The 22,920-nt window shown below is 44.3% G+C and overlaps 1 protein-coding gene and 1 long non-coding RNA gene across 2 annotated transcripts in view; one reads left to right on the forward strand and one right to left on the reverse strand.

Moving 5' to 3' along the window:
- Positions 1 to 10,837: 10,837 nt before the first annotated feature.
- LOC117641597 lies at positions 10,838 to 11,570 on the reverse strand. The gene is made up of 4 exons (XR_004587491.1): positions 11,453 to 11,570; positions 11,223 to 11,369; positions 11,015 to 11,126; positions 10,838 to 10,929 (listed from the first exon to the last, which is right to left on the reverse strand). It is a non-coding gene; the product is annotated as an uncharacterized LOC117641597 (long non-coding RNA).
- Positions 11,571 to 21,672: 10,102 nt separating this feature from the next.
- LOC117641010 (myrosinase 1-like) overlaps positions 21,673 to 22,920 on the forward strand; it is a 17,931-nt gene continuing 16,683 nt past the window's right edge. The window contains exon 1 of the mRNA XM_034378097.1: positions 21,673 to 21,728. Within this exon, the coding sequence (XP_034233988.1) occupies positions 21,673 to 21,728 (56 nt within the window). The remainder of the gene's footprint in view (positions 21,729 to 22,920) is intronic.

Consider the following 22,920-nt stretch of genomic DNA (forward strand, 5'->3'; position numbering starts at 1 on the left):
ATACGTCATTCAAAGACAGCATTTTCTGGAAAAGATGCACTTTTGAATATACTTAAAGACATTGAACAATAAAAGTACGATTACAGTTTATATTTCTGTCAAGAAAACAGTCTGCATTCTTGGTGTGATGTTGCTTCAATGATTATTATTTATTCCCTTGTGTATTTTGAACCACCCTTTTTTATTATTAAAAGTTTTACAGGTGAAAACTTACATGCAATCACATCGGCCATGAGAAGCAACGGATCCAAATGGTAGCCAATAATAAGATCCAAAATTGCATGCTTCCGCTAAATTTGGTCCCATATTACCTCCAGTGTGGGCTGCATTTGGAGCGAACACTACAAACTCTCCCGGATGCTGGATAATCTGCACAAAAATGTTGAAACCAAACTTTATTATGATAAATAAATATTTCTAAAAAGTAAAATAGGAGTGCATGTATACCACTTTAAATTTGATGCTATGGTCAAGAAGCCACTGAGGGAAGACAATGTCTGTCTTGTGGGATAGCTGTTGAATGCAATCCTTCCCTGTCCAACTGAGTCCATAGGTAGTTAAGAGCAGAGACAACCTTGATACCTCTGATGGAGCAACCAAAATTCTAAAAAATGGAAAATAAGAAAATTTGTTACACAACAACGGACCTAAATCATTAGTCTCTTCATTTTGCAAAAGAAAGACAAAATGAGGAGGGTCACTTACATGAGTTTTGGATATCCAAAATGATTGTAGTTCACACTCCACAGTGACATGTCCTCAATATGTATGGGAAAGACACTGTGAAGTCCTCCTAAGTATATGAATGGGTAAGCAATTCCAGCAAAGTACTCAGGTATATCAGTTAGCATATTTAAGTGGCACAAATGTGCCAGAGCAAAGCTCTTAGTAGTATAAAGGTAATTTTCAGTATTCTCTTCAATACAATTGAAGTAGAGGGAACAGTTTTGCCCATCCCCATCTTGCTTCAAATTCTTGGGAACAAAAGAGTTCTCGTTATTTGCTGGGCTTTCAACACATTCACTTGCACTATTGTTTTCCTGCACGAAGTACTTCCTCTCTCTCATGTTCCTTTCAACCCTTATGCAAGAGAGTGAGGGATCGTGTTCAACCAACATTGACTGGCGCTCATGATAGTGTGTTTTGGTAGATTTGATGGTTTTAGTTGTCTTGGTTTCATTTACTGAAGCTTTTGATAAAATGCTGTCATAAAAATGAACTACTGCTTCTTTTGGCCCTCCTTCTTGAAGTGCTTGCATACTGAAACAATTTAGAAAAGTTGATATGCCATACATCTTTACTTTAGATTAAACATCATAAAGGATTGATGGTACACTTACCAGCAGTTGATCTGGGATGAGTCAAATGTTTTGGGATCCTTTACAGCTTTCTTGAATTCTCGACCGTCAAATTCAGATACTCTCCAGCTGTGCAGTTTCATAATACCCTGTGATCTCTTCTCGCAGGTGAGATGGAGACAAGCCAAGTATTTTGATGCGTTCGGAAACTTGCTCCAGAAGTCTTTCAGAGTACTTCCCGTTCCTTGCAGATGTTCAGGGATCTTTATCTGTAAAATTCCAGGAAAAAAATAAATAATTAGGAAGGCATTTAACTTGCGGGTGCAGATTTCCCTGAACCCTAGGCAGAAGGTATTTGGAAAGAAGTTTGTGGTTAGGGGCTGCTATCACCAAGAGCACCCCACCATCTCTTACACTTTTGAATAGCACTTTTAACACCACTATATAGGTCAACTAAAATGTGATGTCCAAGAATGAACATAATAATTACTTTCAGGAAAGAAAGATCTCACCTTAAATCCACCATCAAATCTGGCCTGATCGTTCTTGTTCATTATCTCGTCGCACAATAAATGCAGCCTGAAAAAACTACTTTCATCTAGTGTCTCTTCATGGACCTTAAAATGGTCATCGGTAAGTCCTTGGAATGGTTTGGTCTCTTTTGCCATCGTCGGAAGTCCTTTTCTTTTCAATGCTAATAAAGTGCTGGTTGCAAATGTACAACTAGAAATCAGCCGGCCGTTGCCTCGGTGAAAATCGATTTAAGAGATCGAAGCAGCTGCACCGAGGTTCGATATATCGATAATCTGCACGAACATGGCGGCTGGATGATGATACCATGAAGTAGGGAAGCTTGAAGAAAGTAATTAATTACTAAGATTAATAGTTCTTTTCCCGTTTCAGCTTTAATTTTAAGATGGCTTCATTTTCCGCGCCTTCCCGTTTTTCGAAACGAGAGCAGGATGAACCGCTTCCAGAGGACAGGAGAAGCAAGAGGTCCAAAAGTGAACACAGCAGGTACAAACATAACCAACAAACGCAGAGAGTTGTTCGGTAACATTTTAACTGTTTAAAATGTAACATTTGTAGGGCTACATTTCCGAGTTCTCCAAGACCAGTTTATCTGCAACCGTCACCAGCTCAGATGAGGAAGTTGTTTGATTATGACAATGTTTGTGCACACCAGTTCATGGGTGTACCTTTAAGAGAGTGTCGAAGTCTAGAACCAGACGAAGAACCTGGTAAGTTTTGTCCTGTCACATTCAACAAAGACTTGTTGCCAATTTTTTCTTTGAATACTGGACTGAAGTAAAGTACGTTATTAATCTGTGCAGGTGAAAAGGCGTTGTCAAAAGAACGAATGGATGATCTGTTTCAAGAAATTCGTGACATTTGGCAGAAATGCAGTTCAATCTTTGAAATTTTTCATGAATCCGAACATCCTCGCCTTGGCTATCGCCTAAGAGTTGCCCACAAGCTTCCCATGAAGCTTAACATCAGGGAAAACGATAGGTTGACTGTTGGCTGGAAAGTAGTGTGCCCGGTCTCTGGACCATCCAGCCACTTGTACCAAAGAAGCTTCTCTGAGGAGGGCAATCAGTACCTCGGTGGTCCCATATCATATTGCAACTGGAGTCTTCAGCAAACAATATGTGTACGGCTAGTGAACCATGAACCATGGGCCCACTTAATAAGGGCTGAGATTAAAAATAAGGTTCCTGGAACAGAGCTCTCATGGAACTATAACAAAAAGATAAGAGAAGAAGTTTTTGATGGAAGTGCCTGGTTCAATCCTTCGGTAAGTGAAACATTTATAATAATTACAAAGCATTTAAAAGCAGTGTTTCACATTGGATGTTGATTCTTCCTTATACCTAAGAGCTCAATCCTTTATTAATAGCTGTTCACATTCTCCAGTGCTGCAGAATAAATGTAACTTCTCTGAAGCCAATCAGACTGTTACAAAATGAGGTTTGGATGGAACGGTGTGTGTTGTGTGGGCTTACATACAGGTCCATGCATAGAGACGCCACCAAACGCAATGCTCAAAAGAAAGTTCACTTCATTCAATTTCATTCTAACTACCTGGGATCGAATTGGGATGGATATGGTACTTTTGATCCTGCGGTTTACACTGTTGATGTAAATTGTGCCCAACTAGAAGCAGAGCGACTGAATAGGCTCTTGACAAGACTTAAAAAAAGTAACTGGAGTGTTGTTCCAGCATGTCGTGTTCTTAATGAAGAGTAAGATAAACATCTATGCTTTGAATTAAACTGCCATCTCAGAGAGTGAAATATGTCATGAAGACCTTTTTTTGTCTCTTCTGTTCAGGGATTTGTCTTTGGAAAAGGAAGAAACCTTTCATAGGTTCAGACAAGCTTGCAACCAACTGAAGAGACTTGGTGTTGTTGTTTTGCGGGGAAGGGGAACAGCTACAAGATATGAAGATCTGAGACCAGTTGTATGTATGTCTTGGTCAAGTGTGATACCTCCAGGAGTAAAGAAAAGCTACGCCATGGAACCAGACCAGTTGCTGAAATGTGAAGAAGAGTTGAAAGCCTGGGAAATACAAGATTCAAAGATAGTTTTGAATTTGGACCCAAACCCCCATAATGAGGAGAGTCTGTAGCTGTTGCATGCTGTATCATGTTGCGTTAATTTCATTGAGAGCCAACTGTTGTAATAGATAACTTCATGAACATCCGTTCCTGTGGTAGATGTTGTTAGTCTGTCTGCAATGCTATTTGTCTTATGACCAGCAGACTGTATTTTTCTTTGGAACAGGTAAATGAAAGAGAACACAATGTCGCACTCAGACAATCAATGTAAAATATTTATTCATTTGGTTTCTCAACTCTTTAGGGACATTTAAAAGTCCCCCGGCTTTGCGTCATAAAATTTATTTGTAATATGCTCCAGATGATTATATAAACTTATATTGACATTTCATTATAAGACTCACTGCCCACCTTGCAGCTGTTGCATTGTTTGCACTCTATAGATGTACGTTTTACAGAACATCAACCTAGAATATGTTGGGATACTCGTCCAGATAAGATTGATGTTTTCCCTTTCTTCTGCATCCTTTGTCAACATTTGCTTAAGTCTTGTGGAAAAATTTAATGCAATCATTGTACCCTTCTAATAGGTACTTGAGTCACCACACTGACTTCCCGCCTATCTAATGGCTGTTGTAGTTGATCTAAAAATTGTACAGACGTGTTGCTACCTTGCCACATTTGACAATATTTAAATAAGGTAGCCACAATTTTTTTTTCAGAAGTTTGTTTTTCTGTTTTTATGTAATTATGTACAATTTTATGATAACGCTGAAGCGATGCGGTTGTATTCTTCTTAATTTTATTATGGTTTATGGATATTTTAAAACCAATGTTTGATGGCATTGCATTGCGCTCTGTACTGTTAATAGATTTGATTTAAATAAAAAATTGCTTGGGCAAGTGCCTTCTAAAATGTAATCTCATCCCTGAACCCACAAGTTATCTAGTTGTAATATGGCTATTCAAGCAAAAAGCCCATCTCGTGGTTGCAAAATTCCAATCTGAGCTGAATGATAACCACCATGTTGCAATATTGCAACCCAGGCTAAGCACCCATCCCTCAATTTCGAAGTTTATTCCTTTGATTGTGATGGAAAAGAGACTCTTAACGCATTACATTGTGATCACAGCTTGATTGATGTTAAACTTTTTCATTGCGCAACGGAATTTGCACGAAACTAGCGAGACGGTGCCAGATGGGTTGCCTACCTCCACCGCGCGGGCTGGATCTGCCCCCGAGACGGCGAAGATAGGTTGCGTGTTGCGCCAGGGCCGCCTTGAACCCTTACAGCACGCGTTGTAGGTGTGGGCCTTTGCAGCGGTGCGCTCGCGGACCAGGTGGTGAAGGTCGTGGAGGCGGAGGCGGTCCCGCAGCCAGCTTTGGACGCCAACCGGAGTGGCGGATCCAGAGGGGGACCCAAGGGGGTGGGGGGAATTATCTCTGTAATAAGGCAAAAAGGGATCCCCCCCCCTTGGGTCGACTCTGGATCCGCCACTGAGCAGCCCGCCGGCGAGCATTGTTCCGGCGTGCACGCGCGCGTCGCGGCCCGGTGCGGCCCGGGATTCGTCGGGCACATGTGCATCTGTCCTCGTCCCAGCAGCATCCCGGCGGCAGCCAAACAATTGGGCAAAGTCGCAGGTACAGCCAGGCAGGGCGACCCACGGGCGTGTCGTGTGAAGGCAAGAAGTCGAACAAGACTGGTGCGTAGTCACCTCTGAGGGCCGCGGCGCCCAGGCCCTCTGTCGTTTCCCTGCAGACAGTCTCGCGACGCGTAGTCCCGCTCGCTGCAGCAGAGCCTGAGTCTCCAGGCCCGAGTCTGCGGGCCGGGCGGGTGGCCCCAACCCGCGCAGGCTCAATATGGTCCGCGACGCCGTCCTGGTGGCCGCCCGCAGCGGACGACTGCCCGGCGTCGGCAGACGCCAGGCCGATGCGGGGGCGCTGGGCGGCGGCCTCGTAGGCGGCCTCCACTGTAACGGTGGCGGTGACCGGGACGGTTGAGCGTTGTGGGCCGCCCGGCTGGACACGCGCACCGCTCCCGCGTCGCCGTAGCCATCCGGCAACCGCGTCGTCGCGATGGCCTGGATGGCCTCCTCCTGAAGCGCCGGGTACGTCTACCTGGTGAGGAGGGAAGTCCCCGCTGGCTGAGTGCGCTCTCCCCGCTAGGCGCTATGCCCGACTCCTTCATGCAGTGCTTCGTACCACTCATGGTGAGGAACCGAAACATGCGCGGCAGGGCGGACGTGCAGGTTCACGCGGGGGCCCCTCCAAGTAGGCCGCGTCGAACAGGGTGTTTGTTGGTAGCTGCGTAGTCGCCGAGCAGGATGTTGTTGGCCGCGTCGGATGGACACCTCGCGCGCACGCCGTCCAAACTCAAGCGTCGCAGTCTCGGGAAACGATGCCAACCTCCTTGCATTGGCTGCAAATGGGGCGCCCGTCGCGCGTCCGCTGCATCTCAGTCCTGCCCGTCTTCGGGGATCCTTGCCAAAGCGCCACGGCCATCGATGTGGACGTCTGGGCTGTTGCCGTGCCGGGCCAGACTGCACGGCGCGGATCCGCGAAATAAGTGATCAGCGGGCTGGGGTTTGGTGCATCGCCGGCGCCTTCCAGTGGTGTCGCGGCAACAGGCTACACTTGGCGGACGCGCTTCACGGGCGGGGCATTCTCGATCTCACTGGCGGTCGCCAACGCCGTGGTGAGGTTGCTGGGGCGCGACATGATAAGCAGTCGCCGAGTCGCCGGGTCCGCAATGCCAGCCAAGAAGTTGTCGAGGACCAGCTTGTGCAGCACGCTTGGTGGCCAACGATGGGGTCGTCCTGGTATGCGTCGCGGCACAGCAGGTCGATTTGCATCCCGCACTCCCGGAGGCTCTGGTCGGGCTGCTGGCGCGCCACCTTCAGGCTCTGCACAGCGATGTTGCGCGGTCGAGGCCTCCCGCACCTTGTCTGCAGCGCGCTGTCCAGCTCGTTGAGGTTGGTCAGCTGGGCCGCCGTCAGCATGCTCAGTACGGGGCTCGCCGGCTCCCGCAGCGCGCCGCCACCAGGGACTCGGCCCACTCGGACACGGGGCGGCTGGCAGCCCGGTAGTAACTGTAGTCCGTCTTGCCTCTGGAGTTCGGAAACGTTGCCTGCCTCATCGATGGCCGGGACGGGGCTGGCGTCAGCTGCTGGTGTCCGAGCGTGACGGCGATGTCGCTCTGACTGCCGGTCATCTGCATGGCCACGAAGGCCTCTCGGACTTCTTCGGCGTCGCCTCCGGGGTCAAGCAGGGCAACCCCCTCTCGCCCCTGCTGTTCAACCTCGCCCTGGAGGCGGCGGTGGGCCACCTCCTCCACCAGCTCGAGCGCCCAACGAACCTCCGCCGCCCCATCTTCCTTCCCTTCGCCGACGACGGTGCTGGCGAAGCGCAAGGACGACCTCGTGGAGCTCGCCGAGAGGATGAAGGACGGCGCGGCGCGGTTCGGCCTCCAGCTGTCCCCCAAGACGGAATACATGGTGGTGGCCCGCAACGCGGCGGACCCCGCCCACGGCCGCTCCGTCAGGGTCGGGGGCATGACGTTCCGCCGTGTCGCGGCCTTCAAGTACCTGGGGTGCATGGTCGCGGAGAACAACAAGTTGGACGCCGAGATCCGCAACCGGTGCACCGCGGGGATGCGGTCGTACTTCTCGCTGATGTCGCTGATGAAGTCGCGGCGGCTTTCCCGGTGCGTTAAGACCCGCATCTACACCTCGGTCATCCAGCCCTCCATCACTTACGGATGCGAGACGTGGGTGCTTAACGCCAAACACCAAGGGCAAGTCGCGGGGACAGAAAACAACGTCCTCCGAAGGGTCGCCAAGTCGGTCTACAAGCGGCGGGTCGGCAAGAAGGTGTGGCGCACCAACAAGGAGGTCCGCGACATCACCGAGGTGCCACCCATCCTGAACTTCCACCGCTACCGGCGCGCCCAGTACGCCATGCACGTGGAGCGTGGCTCCGCGCCGCTGGCCACCCGGGCTGCCCAGCGCGCGACTCTCGACGTCGACAACTGGAGGGATGCCGCGATGGACCGGGACGCCTGGGCAGCTGCCTATCCGTCGCCATCCTGAGGCAGCCGGACCCCCATGAGGAACGCCGCGACGAGGCGAAGGCGAGGAAGCGCCGACGGACGGGTCAGCCGGACGCAGCGTAGTGGTGAGCCGACCTGTTTCCAGCCTCACCTCGGGTCTGTCTTCCACCAACTGCAGTCGCCCCCCCCCCCCGTTGGCAGTCGAATACTGTCGATGCGTGATGTGTGTGTTATGCACTCGTGCCTAGCGCGCACTGACCCCATGCTCCCCAGTATGGCAGCGGCCACTTCGACTATGCTGAAATCCTACCGCATCTGAGGTTGCGGCGAGGTCGCGCGAGGTCGGAGTGTCTTGCTGACCAGAACCGCTAAAGGTCTGCATACGCCTAACAGCGCTGATGATGATGATAGCGTCTTTGCGTCACACGTCTTGACTCAACGGTGCGCGATGCCGCGAATCCGCGGCTCCAGGATTTCAGGCGCCGAGTGATCTACGGCGCTAGATTTTAGCTCCGATCCCCGTCTGGGGGCGTGGGTTCGCACCACACACCGGACACGCCAACCCCTTCTTCGGTTACTTTTTCTTCCCCGGCGCGGCCTCCCGCTCGGCACCGCTGCGTGGCGGGCTGGCCCACCCTGGCGTCCGCAGGCGCTCCTCCGCCTGCCCGGATCGGCCGTACGTCACGCCCAGGTCACGCCTTCGACGCCTCGTTACACTTTTGCCGTCAGTTGGCGGGCGGCAAACGGGCATAGCCGCAACAGTCAGGACTAGTCAGTCACAGTGCAGTCGTCCAGCCCCATTTCTTTCGTCGTACTTATCCGACTTATCCCACATTTCTCCTAAAGTGATAATGGGAGCTTTCAATGCAGCTGTCTTTTTCTTCCTCTTTCTGTCTCTTTCCGTGGCTTTCATGAAGGCCATCTGTGAGGGGGGATCCTGGTGAAACTTGCAAAATAGGCTTTAAAAAAATATCAGTAACCGAAATTTTTTTTTCAAGACTTTCTGTCCTAATGAAACATGCAGGAAGATTTTTTTGTAACTCTTTGCAAAAACACGAAAGTGGTACTACGTAACCGCTCAACCGCTGTAATTTGGTTATGTGTGAGGAAGTTTTCAAATTCATGACGACCTGTTCAAAGTGAAAAAATAAATACAAATTATCAATCTTTGATTTCTTTTTTCCCTACTGTCCTGGCCAGATGAACATCCCGATGAAGTGTTTTTTTCTGGCATTCAGGCCTGAATTTTCAGAGACAATTCAACCAGCATCTTTTGATGGTAAACGTTAATGGGAATTGAAATTTTCAGGACAACATGGTTTGAGCTTACACACACGACACTAACACAGTTCTGTTCGGCACATTTCATACCAAGTTACCCACAGTTTCCAAACTTTCTTAAAGGCAGGAAAGAAGACTCAGGTGTCATAAGCACATTTTAAAGACCAATAAAACATTCCAGTTTGATTGCAAACTGGCTCATGGCTTAGAATGATTCCAGTTTCTGTATTTCCTTTTGAAGTTGATATTTTCTTTTCCAAGTGCAACTTGCATACCAATTTGCTTCAATGGGCCGAAGAGAGCATTTTTAATTACTTTCTGGTTTCATACCTTTCGGTGACAACTTCTGATTTATAGAGCATTTCTGTTAATGGGCTAGGACCACTGTCCGAGGTTGGAATAGTTGATAGTCACATGTTTATGACCGCCTCCAGACCAATAGTAGTGACATTATGTAATTGTGAATGAAGGCAACCTCGTGTGACCAGTAAAGCAACAGATGTCAAAGTAGTTGCTCTGACACATAGCACAACATGCGAATGAAAATGAAGGCATGTAAGATATGAATAAAGAAAACAATGCAAACGAAAATAGATTATTATTGATAAAATATTAAAGGAACACTCACAATGGCAAGTATGGTCAAGGAAAATAAAGCAAACTTTAAGATAATTAGACGAATTGAACTTAGACTTGGACTGCAAGCAGGGTACAAATCTCCTAGACAAGATACAGTCACATGTTTTAAAGGTAAAACTACCCTACTCAGACAACTTTGCTGACAATAAGTGGAATAAAAACACGAAAGTAAACATGACAGTTGTGCCAAAGTACACAGGATTCCAAAACCACTTCGACAGGTAGGACACTCTTACAGAGGGCAAACAGATATTGCAAATTTGTGAGCTACTTTGCAAGGAAAAAATACAGACATAAAAAAATTATCATTATGATTTAAATATTACAGGACCTGGCAAGTATGGTCAAGGGAATTCAAAACAACCTTTCAAAAGTAACCAGACTAAATTAAAGTACGGAAATAATTCTCCAAGGGCTTGAAAATTACATTTTGAAGCTGGCTATCACTAGCTATCACCAGGCTACACTCACATGCTATAAAGGTTAAACTACCATACTCAAACAACTTTGCTAACATGAAGTAGAAAAAAAACAAGACATAAAGGTAAACACGATGTTTCAGAAATCCAGTGTAGGGGCAGTCTGTTATAAGTTCGTCCTGTCCATTTCCTTCCGCCACCTGAAAATCCAACATTTCAGAGTTTCTGATGAGGCATACACAGTAAAAGGATAAGAAGTAGATAAAACCTTACTTGAATTCATTCACAACTTTGAGTTCATCATTTCCAAGCCACTCTTGCACTACACAAGAGGTAGTGCTATTTCTCCTCTTCTTCCCTCTTGCCAGAGGGAAATCAAGACAAGTCTTGAATATTTCAGTACTTCAACAATTCAAGGAGCAGCACAGCCTACAAACAAACATTTAATATCAGGAGACCTCATGTTCAAACATTAAGACAAGTTACAATACAATTACCACTGCATGGAATACAGAGACAAAAGACAAAGCTAAGAGCAATGCAGAGCAATACCAATGTCTTTTCTTACATTTGTTTTGTAAGGGTCTTGTGGGAAGTTGAACAAGTTACAACTAGGAGAAATTTCATACTTTAGAGAAAGAACTACAGCCAATAATGTCATGCTAATGTCATAAAGGTCATTCTGAAAAAATAAAATAAAATGAATCAGATAAGAAAAACAACTAGTGCAGCAACACAAGGTACGATAAATGTAAAATCATAATTACCTGTGGACATTTTTACTTAAATGTCCAGTCTCCGCAGGATGGTCCTTTGAACGCAATGACAACCACCTAAGCAGCGCAGCAGTACGAAGAGATTCAAATAACCAAATTGTTACTTGAATCCCAGCGTGCATGGAACCAATAACAAAGGATAAAAATAAAAATGTGCACTTTCACACTGAAATAAACAAGCAGTGGCAATATAACATACCTTGAAGCGTCACCAATACAAGTAGTCTCCATTTTCAAATATTGAAACACAACAGGATCACTCAAGAACTGTCCATTCCTCTCCTAAACTGAATTTGAGTGATTTGAGATACACAAATATGAAATACAGCAACAAACTCTGGCAAACCTATAAAGAAAGGTTTGGTCTAGAAAGCATAGTCTCAACACATCAGGAAAATGCATCAAAGGTAAAAATATGGTAAAACTTACCAGAACTAAAGGTTTGTGCATTGTAAACCATGCTTGCCCTCCACGCGCTTGATTAGTTAGGTTTATGAACCCAGTCCTCACTCAAGCAGGGGGTGAGTGTATTCCAGTTAGACAATCCAGTCTTGAAACTTCCTCTCTAACAATCAAGCACATTTTGAAACAGAAATACAAATTGTGAAAGGAATGTTCAATTAATAAAAAAAATAATTAAACAGCAAGCTGATTGTTAGGATTATCACTATGCAGGCTACCAAGAAGGAACATGCCTTGATTTCAACAGTCCTCAGAAGTTCAAGAAAAAAAAAAGCAGGCACTTTTTTCCTTAGTGCCATCAGTAAGCCATTGGAAGAATTAAAAAATGTAATTGTGTCCAACGAGCGAGGGATCAAAATCAAGAAGAATTTGCATGTTCAAATTGAAACAATAATTTTAAGTGGCAACAATCATCTATGAACCACTCTTTTTTCCAATTATTCATGGAAAAGACAAACCTTGGTACCTGAGATTGCAGTAAACAAAACAGCAAGTTTAAATATAATCCTTACCTTGGGATCTCTTTCATCTTCACAGTTCAAAACAACTCATAAACAGCAGACTCTCAGCGCACTGTTGAACCAGTACGAAGGTCGAACACTGACTCCAAATTGAGGCACTGCAAAGAGACAAGAACATGAATTGATTGTAATTTATTATTATGAAACATTAAACAATGAAATGATTTTCTTTCTTACCTGGAGGGGAAGCCTAAACCAAGCCTAAAACACGCTATATGCAATCAAACAAAAGTTATCTTCCTGCTAATGTTGGAACACGCTCACAGTACGCATCAAAACTACCATGACTACAATTCACCTGAAAAAGATACACACAGTATGAATGTTACCAGAAAGTTACAATTAATTTGAACCTGATAATTGTATAATACAAAAAAGCACTTCTTTTTGGTAGACTAAATAGACTAATCGTTTCCTATTGCTTTGGAATTAGACTTGGATTAATGCTACCACCAATAGGGGGGGTAGAGAATAATCTGAAACAGCATGAGCGACTCTTCGAGCTGTACAGAAACTGCGACAGATGAGATAGTGACCAATGCGTCAAGACAGTACCCGGTGACGGAGATATTAGTCCAGAATAGAAAAAGAGAATTACCAATGGACTCACATAACCCCTACTCACCGCGACAAGGCTCCTTGTTCGAGTAATCAAAGCAAAACTCTGTGAAGAACGTACAGACAATGAGTTTTCCCCTTCTTGACTCGGCCTATAATACTAAAGTTGATCGAAAGAAAGGTCTTTCTCTTATAGATGTAATAAATGTGTCTTTGCCTTCGGACCTCTCATCAGATTTCGCGTATCTGGGTTTGTTGTTCTGCTTGTGCTTGCCATCGCAGCTGCACCCGGGAGGGCTCTTGGGAGAGACCGCGGCGGAGCGTTCTGGATGCGAGGCTATCGTAGTCTGTATGAGAAACTTAGAGGCTAACGGATTCGTCTAGACAGTCTAGTCTGGTCTAGACCTCGCTAGGATGTCTTTGGCTAGCTGTCTCTATCTGTTCAAACAAGTGTTCATCACGACCGGATTGTGTGTACCTTGTGCCCATTCGCCTGCTTGTATACATAGATTATACTTTAATATATTAATATTAAATATATAATTCAGTTATATATTAATATATCATATTAATTAATAATTAATATTATTAATTATTAATTATTGTATATTAATTAATATATATATAGATATATATATAATATATATATATTATATATATCTATAAATATCTATATATATGATATAATATGACGATGATAGGGGTAAGTCCAGGAGGGTATCTCCCCGGAAACCCTTAAAAAAGATTTCATTCGTAAATTATTTTATTTACAAAGAAATATTTATAAAATGGGGGGGTAATGTTAGAAGTTATCTCTAGGACTTTACCTTTCTAAACAGTCCTTTGGAAAGTCATTAGGAAAACGATCACGTTTGAGTCTTAAAGCTGCACTTATCAATAAAACACTGCTATACCCTCTTTAAATACTACTCAGGTCTCTGAAGTCAGTGGAAAAATAAACAAAACAATATTTGTCACTAAACCAATGCTTCTTATGTTAGCATGACTAGTATGTTGCTAACTTACAGGTAAAACTAAAAAAAAATATTGCACTGAGCTTATTCTAAAATTCAAAGACCAAATAAAAGCAGCAGTAAAATTACCATAAATCTTTCTAAACACTTATTAGAAAAGTCATTAGGAAAAGGATCACAAAAAACTACTTCTTGACTTAAAAGAACGGAACAGAGATCTCATCTCTGTGCAACCTTTCTATCCAAGCTAAGAGATGAAGCATCTTGGTTTGGCCTCGGAAGAGTACATACATAGAATGAAATATTATGAAATCCATGAGAGAAGGTTAAGTCAGGCACTAATGAGTTGCCCTTAAGGCATACCATGCACAGAGGACCCCTACACTCTTCTCAGTTTTAGGAGTGTTCACCATAGCAAAATTTCTGGAATATTGCAGTTCTTTGTTCGTATTTCCAGAGAGATATCCAAAGGCAATGGTACGGCCCACCAAAAATGTTTTCTTGTCAGCTGTAGCAAAGGCACACCAATCACCTTCATTTATGCACTCAGCTTTGATTACTGATTGAACAAGCTCAGCAGAATTTCTCGATGATAAGTGATGGACCTCTGCACCTTAACTCTATGAAGCCTGTCACTACTAAGTTTTGTGCCTTCTTGACTCCAGATGTACAGTAAAGTTTTTTTTCTTAATTATCACAGGTTGCTTGAAGCCATCTGCCACTTTGACATACATGCTGTTTGGGGCTAAACTCACATTTTCCCAGGTTTTGACACCAATAGCTCCAGTTGAAACCACGCACAAATCTTCAGAAATTTCTATAGCTTCTTCATCCGCAAGACCCATCTCATCTTCACTTATTTCTTCCTCTGCATCCATTTCCACCAGAGAGCCATCATTATCCAGGTCCTCATCAACAGGAAACGAAGCGAAAGAGAGAGATGGTTCGGGAATAATGCTTGATTCCATTCCAAGCTTCTGAGCTGTCTTCAAGGCAAGAGCTTCCGCTTGGGCAACTGCATCTATAATTTCTTCATCACTTGGCAGTGGAAATTTTGGAGGCACTTCCTGCCTGGACTTAGTTGAGCGTCGACTGGAGGGAAAAGTAAATGTATCACCCAGCGATGCCTCAACGTCAGCTTGAAAATCTTCCTTCTGATGCGGTGTAAAAGTTCCAAGATGGTAAAATTTACCACTGTAGTCAGGGTTGAAGTAAGTAAGCGAGCAAGGCGGAAGAATGCTTCACAGCATTGACTGGAAAATAACCAGGGGAAGAACAAATCATCTTCTGCTAAGTCACGCAAGGTGATGATAAGAATAATTAATGAGTGTGCATTAATTTCATACAAAAATAGGCATTGCTGGTGATGAAATTATCTTGAGGATTGTAGTTATTTTTATCAACCAATCACGCCACAACCTGAGAAAGAAAACCCACCGCCAAATGGAAATTATTCTTTGAAGTGGTGACAACATTTTATCTTATATGAGCCACGACTTGTCTTGTCATTTTCAGGTATGTAGCTGTCCCAAGGCTTCCAGGAACTCTGTCTTCAGTAGGCGGCAAACATTTCTCTCCATCATTTTTCTATTGACCTAAAGTTCATTTTGTCTTGGGAACTTAAGTCACTTAGACACAAATTATGCTGGTCTTTACTCACATTTTTTATAAGTACTCTGAGGTCAGCAGGTGAAACAAGAAATGAGCCCAGCGGAAGCAAAATTGATGGGGTTAAAAGTCTGTTTCTTAGCTTTGTAGCTATGTGGATATAATCCTGAATGCACACTTTTTAGAAGAGGAGTCAGACTTAAACCATGATCCAAACTTGCCAGCTGATGTGGAAAATGTTAGATTTTGCATGCACTTCATGAGCCGGGTGTCGCCATCAGAGGCATGAGCAAGAACTGTGATGCCATGCTTTGCTGCTTCATCTTGGAGGTATTTCCACCTTCTGGAGACATCTAATGCAACAAACTTATTATTAGATCCAAATAACGATAGACAAATGGGTGCTGCTCCATCAGCTAAGGGTTGAGCCATCACACAATAGCCATGATTACTGAGGGTATTTTCTTCAATGTGCTTTTTGATTACAGGTGCAGATGTTGCAGGAAATGCTCCTATCTCAGGAAGGCCTCGTTCATCTAATTTAGGGACAAGTCCTACCAGCTGATTTGTTGCTGAGTCGTACTGAACCTTGCAGATGATCCTTGTTCCGTCCTCACCAATTATGATCATCTTGGGGTATCCTCTTTTCTCCAGATATTGAGCGACCAAGTCAAATCTGATCTCGCCCTCCTTCAGAGTATCATTGCTGTTGGAAATGGTGCTCTGGAGTACAGATATACATGGAAGGCCTCCTGGCAAGTTAACATAGAGTAAGTTATAAATTTTCGACCAGCAACTTGGAACATGTAGGCAGAGAATTGTTTCCATTCTAGGAAAAATCTTCGACCATGAGGGTCTCTTCTGCATTGCTTTCAGAGGCGGCAAGAAGGAATTTCAAAAAGTTGCTCAGTTTACCTTTTGATGATGTTTTGTTCTGTTTCTCTAGATCTTTAGACATTGCATCAAGTTTCAATTTAAAGCATTATTTTCCTGAAGCACACTTGTCAAATCACGAAGAGAAAAATATTCATTAATTTTGTGGCAATTGACCGCAGCGGCTTCCAATTTTCTCTGATTTCTTGCTCTGCGACTCCAATCAGTCTTGGTTTCTCTTTGGCTGCGTTCTGGGTTTGTTGAAAGTGAGAGAGCAGATGCAGCTTGACTTGCGCTCTCAGTATCTAAAAACCCAAAGTAGATTCATCTTCAGATTCATCACGGATTTGGTTTCCTGAACATTCTTTTTCGGTGAAATAGGAGCTGACTGAATTGATTAATATCATTATCAGAGTCATCAACAGTATGAACCAGAACTTCACATTCATAAGTCCCGGGTTAAATTCATCTTCTTCAGTAGTTTTCTTTTCAAATGATTTCTTATGTCCACATTCTTTGTGCCCTTTGTTTTCATTTGACATAGTTGATGTGTTTGTAGAAGTTACAGGTTTGCCATGGAGTTGAGGCGTTCGGTTTCTTAATAACCCATTGCTGATTGCAAATATGACAGTTAACAGATGCCGATGTTTCTTGACAGCTTGTGCAAGTTGGTATCACCTTTAGATCTTTGATGTTCAGCGTACCTTCATAGTGTTTTCTTATTGAAGAATTCAATTTTTCCTTCAGGGCTTGGACTGGATCTTCTGGTTGCACCTCTTCAGTGCGAGGCTTTTTGGCTGGCACTGTGTTAACAGAACTGGGAGATTTTGTTTTCTTTGCAGAGAAATTTCTGGCAGCTTTTTTTTTTCTGCTGTTCTACAATCTTCTGTGATATTCCTGAGAAGTTGTTTGTGACCTGTAAATAAGTATTGAATGAGTAACATTTATAAAAAAGTTAGATGCACAGCAATAGACAGCTTTGTTGATAAAGTTGATACTGGTTTTCAAACTAGAGAATGAGTAATGCATTATATTGCATTCTAATATTACATATCATTGTAACTAAGGGAACTAAGGTGTCATCACATATTTTCTCAGTCAGTCCACACTATTGTAAATTAGTTACCAATATTGAGATACATGTGCACTTCTTCCCTACAGTTGTAGGTATATTAAATGGAACTTTGTTTCTCAATGTTTACTACATTCTGTTCCACACAGATTAGGAATACCTTAAACTGAAGGAAAATAGTGCACTGGAAAGAAGTTAATGAGTAGAGGCAAACAAAAGAAAATGTGGGTATAGTTCCATTGATAACTGGAAGGAAATAGAAAGTGTTAAATGAGAATGAAAATTTTACCTTCTAGTAGCTGAAATTTCTGGTTTCGATTTGAAAATTCCATAGTATTGTTGGACTTCTTCTTCAGAAAGCAAGTCTGAACTAGCCTTCATGAAAGCTTCAATCTTGTTAAATACTTCGTCATTAATTGAAGCCAGAAGGCTCTTTGAATCGTAACCATTCAATGCCAGTATATTTTGAAGCATAAGGGGTATCTGTATATCAGTCTCTACCGCTAGTTCAGACCACATACTTGTCGCAGTCTGCGTTGACTCGTCCTGAATTAAAAAGAAACAAAGTATTTCAATGTCTTCACCAGGTAAAAAAGATAATGAACAAATTTTGGATGTTTTAAAGTACACACCTTCTTACTGATTCCGTCTGAATTTTGTTCAAAGTGATCACCTCCTCCTCGGCCATTGTTATGCTTGTTGCTTGAGTACAGTGGATTGTAACTCAAACTTTCTGAAAACAATCACAACCAAAAGCAATATTAGAATATGCTAAAAAAGGAAATGAGAATGTTGAGCTGTTAACAAAGTGTGCTTTAGTCAGACATGTTTCTAGAACTGCTTGACAACAAAAACAACGTCACATTGAAGGGTACTATTTTGGTGAGGTTAAAGATACTTGTGTTCGGTTACACATGTACGTTCCTCACTTCAATGCGTAGGAAACAATTTTTCTAGAATTTCAATGCGAAAATTACGCGAACTGCCACAAATACTAACGACGAGAGAGTTACAAGAGTGACCTGTAAGAAACAAACTTAACCTTTAAAACGCAGCAGATCCGAGCAGATGTTTCCAGCCTTTCCGTTTACATATTTTTACGACTCGGAACACGCAAAACTAGCAAATAGTAAACACGCCGTTGATTTAAAACATTTCGGTCGATCAGAGGCGTATATAATTACCTTTTGTAGTACCAAACTCGGACATGCACAACTTGACTATGTCCACAGGTCGCAGCTCGTCTCTGGCTCGGAGGGATGCCGTTTTAGTGGGCGATGGTAGCGCCGTGGAGGATGGATGAACTACGACAAGCTGCTGTAGGCGCCGATACTCCATGCTGCACCGGTGGGCGACGCGGACCGGCTATACTTGTATTTTTTGAAAAAAAAAAGGGGGGGGGGACAGGGAAAATATCGGAACATTTCGGAACATTTTGGAACATTTGGGAACATTTGGGAACATTTGGGAACATCATGGAATATCTGGAACATTTTGGAACATGAGAACATTAGGAACATCAGGGAACATCAGGGAACATTTTTCGGAACATTTGACCGATGTACGAGGAACATCGGAGTCGGTCACCCCTCGGCCAACGATTTGCCCATGTGCGGTTAAGCAGTTTGAAGACAATTTTTCGAATGAATTCGTCAGAATCTCTTCGATGATCCAATTCTTTCCGTCATTTAATTTTGTAGTAATTCACCTTACCCCGTCAATTTTGTGAGTTTTTGTCTTTTCGGTTTGTTTCTGTGACCCGTTGGTTGTGTTTTAGGGGCTGGGTCTAAAAAAATCTGAGATCCGGACAGCAAACGCAATTTTCAAGACGTACTAACAGCCTTTCCCCCTGTTGACCATATATTGATCTTTGGTTGACAGTCATGGTTTAAATAGTTCGGTGAGTTTTTGTTTTGCTGACGGACGTTGTGTTAAGTCTAATTATAACGCAGGCATTTATGTATTCTTAGTGTGTGTCAAAACTCGCTGATGTTCCCTCCATCCTTGAAAAAGGACACCGAGGCGTGGAATGGAAGTTAATTAGACGCATGTACACTCAATTTGTGAAACACGATTTTGAATTTAAGTACTCCAAAGTAGGGTGTAGTGAATTGCTTAAACTGCAGTTAACATTTTCTTGTGCAAATTTTACCGACGAATAAATGAAAATTATGAAAAGTTTTCGAAACGTTATTACCAAAATGCAAACATGTACCACACCAATGAAACGAGAGAAAGCAGTCTCTTGGAGATTCTGGGCGAGGCGGCGCTCCTCACGGCCTGCGCTGCGCGCGCACCCCTAGCCCCGTGACGGCGAAACACAGCGTTGGGCTCGAGCAGCAGCTGGTCCTCGGACAGAAAACGAAGTCTTCTTTATTTGGATGAAGTAAGTTCAGGCAACATGAACCTGCAGTCCATAAATTTTTACGTCTGAGGAACCTCTTGAGAAGTGACCTTACCATTCTCAAAGTTTTCCAGTGCTGATAATGCTATTTGGACCATAATGATCTTCTGCGTCATTCAAGTTTGTTGTAGTTTTCCCTGCACTTGTTTCTTCTGAAATATGAATGAAAATTTCGTTACTGTTCCCCTCCGCTTCAAGATCGCATAACGCCACGCCCAAAAAGTTAAAATTTTCAATTTGAACCAAATCTTCGAAGACAATTCAAAAATGGAGTTTTTTTCGGCGTGGGGCTCAGATGGGACTCAGGTCGGAGCTCAAACCAGGCTCGGTTCGGGGCTCTGGCCATCGTAGCTCAGTCAGTGCTCGTGTCGGCGCTCAAGTCGGGCTCGGCCGGGGCTCAGGCCATCGGGCTCATGTCGACCATGCCAGGCTGGCACGACGCTTGCAGCGGTCACCGCCGACTCTGACGCCTTGCCTGAACTGTGCCTAGGCAACTCAAACTCAACACGCGTCAGCAGCACTCCGTCGCTCTGCCTCCGGGTGCGACAGAGGCAGCGATGGATTCTTCGGAAACGCTTTCAGCCTGCCCGCCCTGCAGCTCCCGTCGCTCCTCCTACTGTCCCTCTTGCAGTCTTACGCAGCGCCGACGGGCTGGCAGGCCGGCTGGGCGGGCAGCGGGCGAAGCGTCGTGACCGGCGCGGCGACACGCTCCCATCCCCTACACAGCATGTCCCTGGCGGCCGATCAGCTGATTTTGGTCATTTTGAACATATTCGACACCGCCTCTCTCGCTGCCCCAGCGCCTCCCCGGGCCGGGCAGGGGCTGGTGACCTTTCTTATACCCATGACACCTTTTGGTCTGCGTAAGTTATGACCTCGGGTCCCGTGGGCTCTCGTAATAGTCGATAAACGGTGAAAAAATGGTAAAAATTGAGTGATTTTCGACCAAAAAAATTCAGTTTTTTCAGGTTTTTGGCACATTAGAGGGGTGACCCACGACCCCTCGTGGCTCAGAGTGTTGTCTTTTATGCTACTGAAGACAACTCAACGGTCACCTACCTTGGCCGACGACGTGGAGGCTGTCGGGAGCCTTAAGGGGGCTCATACATGTTAAAAGCACTTTTTAAAATTTTTTTTTGATGTAGACGGATTAAGATTTTACAATTTCTGTGTTAAAATCCTTTTAGATAATTGAGTAAGCTTCATTTTGGCTTAAGGGAAAGTGACTTTGGACATTTTTTGGAGATTTAGTCAAAACGTTTAAAATTTTGCTTCTCGTAAGATTTTGTTTGCATACTTGCTCAGATCTGTGGGGAAAAAATCAGGGAGACTCATCCCCAGTAGTGTCATAGAATTGACTAGAATGGGCTTATATCTGCAATAGTTTTCAAGAAAAAAATAAAAACAATTTTTTGTTGAAAAAATTTGTTTAAAAAATTGTTAAAAAATGTTTTTATTTTTTTTCTTGAAAACTATTGCAGATATAAAGCCCATTGTAGTCAATTCTATGACACTACTGGGGATGAGTCTCCCTGATTTTTTCCCCACAGATCTGAGCAAGTATGCGAACAAAATCTTACGAGAAGCAAAATTTTAAACGTTTCGACTAATCTCCAAAAATGTCCAAAGTCACTTTCCCTTAAGCCAAAATGAAGCTTACTCAATTATCTAAAAGGATTTTAACACAGAAATTGTAAAATCTTAATCCGTCTACATCAAAAACTTTTTTTAAAAAAGTGCTTTTAACATGTATGAGCCCCCTTAACACAGTAAAAACATGAAAAACACCGCTTTTTTGCATAAAACGGCCGGTAGGGTCATCAAAGCTTTGTCTGATCGCAAAACCGAGGACAGATCTGAAATCAGCATTAAAAAACGCACCTTTTGAGTGCTATTCCGTTGTCAAAATCGAAAAGTCGCAAATGTCGACGGCCCCTAACGCTCGTGGGAGTGTGCTTGTGAGCACACTCTGAGGAAAGTGTACTCTTCACACGCTAAAGAGAGTGTACTGAGTACACTGTTGAGTTTGCTGAGCAAACATGGACCACACCAATGAAACGAGAGAAGGAAGTCTTCGTCGAGATTCTGGTCGAAAATTGTTCTTACGCACGAGCATTTAATTCTTTTAATTAAATTAGCTCTTAAAAAATTTCCATACTTTGAACTATTTGTGAAACATGTCTCCGATGCTTATTGCTCCGAAGGGAGGTGCTAAAACTGCTCAAACTATGTAGTAAACAGTTTCTTGTGCAACTTTTACCGACGAATAAATAATAATTATGAAAACTTCTTGAAAGGTTTATTACAAAAATACAAGCATGCAACACACAAACGAAACGAGAGACAGCAGTCTTTTGCGAGATTCTGGGCGAGGCGGCGCTCCTCACGCCTCACGGCCTGCGCTGCGCGCGCACCCCCAGCCCCGTGACGGCGAACACAGCGTTGGGCTCGAGCAGCAGCTGGTCTTCGGACAGAAAACGAAAATCTTCTTTATTTGGGATGAAGTAAGTTCAGGCAACATGAACCTGCAGTCCATAAATTTTTTCGTCTGAGGAACCTCTTGAGAAATGACCTTACCATTCTCAAAATTTTCCGTGCTGATAATGCTATTTGGACCATAATGATCTTCTGCGTCATTCAAGTTTGTTGTAGTTTTCCCTGCACTTTTTCTTCTGAAATATGAATGAAAATTTCGTTACTGTTCCCCTCCGCTTCCCAAAATCGCATAACGCCCAAAAAGTTTAAAAATTTTTAATTTGAACCAAAAACTTCGAAGAAAAATTCAAAAATGGAGTTTTTTCGGCGTGGGGCTCAGATGGGACTCAGGTCGGAGCTCAAACCAGGCTCGGTTCGGGGCTCTGGCCATCGTAGCTCAGTCAGTGCTCGTGTCGGCGCTCAAGTCGGGCTCGGCCGGGGCTCGGCCATCGGGGTCATGTCGACCATGCCAGGCTGGCACGACGCTTGCAGCGGTCACCGCCGACTCTGACGCCTTGCCTGACTGTGCCTAGGCAACTCAAACTCAACACGCGTCAGCAGCACTCCGTCGCTCTGCCTCCGGGTGCACAGAGGCAGCGATGGATTCTTCGGAAACGCTTTCAGCCTGCCCGCCCTGCAGCTCCCGTCGCTCTGTCCCTCTTGCAGTCTTACGCAGCGCCGACGGGCTGGCAGGCCGGCTGGGCGGGCAGCGGGCGAAGCGTCGTGACCGGCGCGGCGACACGCTCCCATCCCCTACACAGCATGTCCCTGGCGGCCGATCAGCTGATTTTGGTCATTTTGAACATATTCGACACCGCCTCTCTCGCTGCCCCAGCGCCTCCCCGGGCCGGGCAGGGGGTGGGGGACCTTTCTTATACCCTGACACCTTTTGGTCTGCGTAAGTTATGACCTCGGGCCCGTGGGCTCTCGTAATAGTCGATAAACGGTGA

Source organism: Thrips palmi, unplaced genomic scaffold, assembly GCF_012932325.1.
Source record: "Thrips palmi isolate BJ-2018 unplaced genomic scaffold, TpBJ-2018v1 HiC_scaffold_15, whole genome shotgun sequence".
NCBI classification, from domain to species: Eukaryota; Metazoa; Arthropoda; class Insecta; order Thysanoptera; family Thripidae; genus Thrips; species Thrips palmi.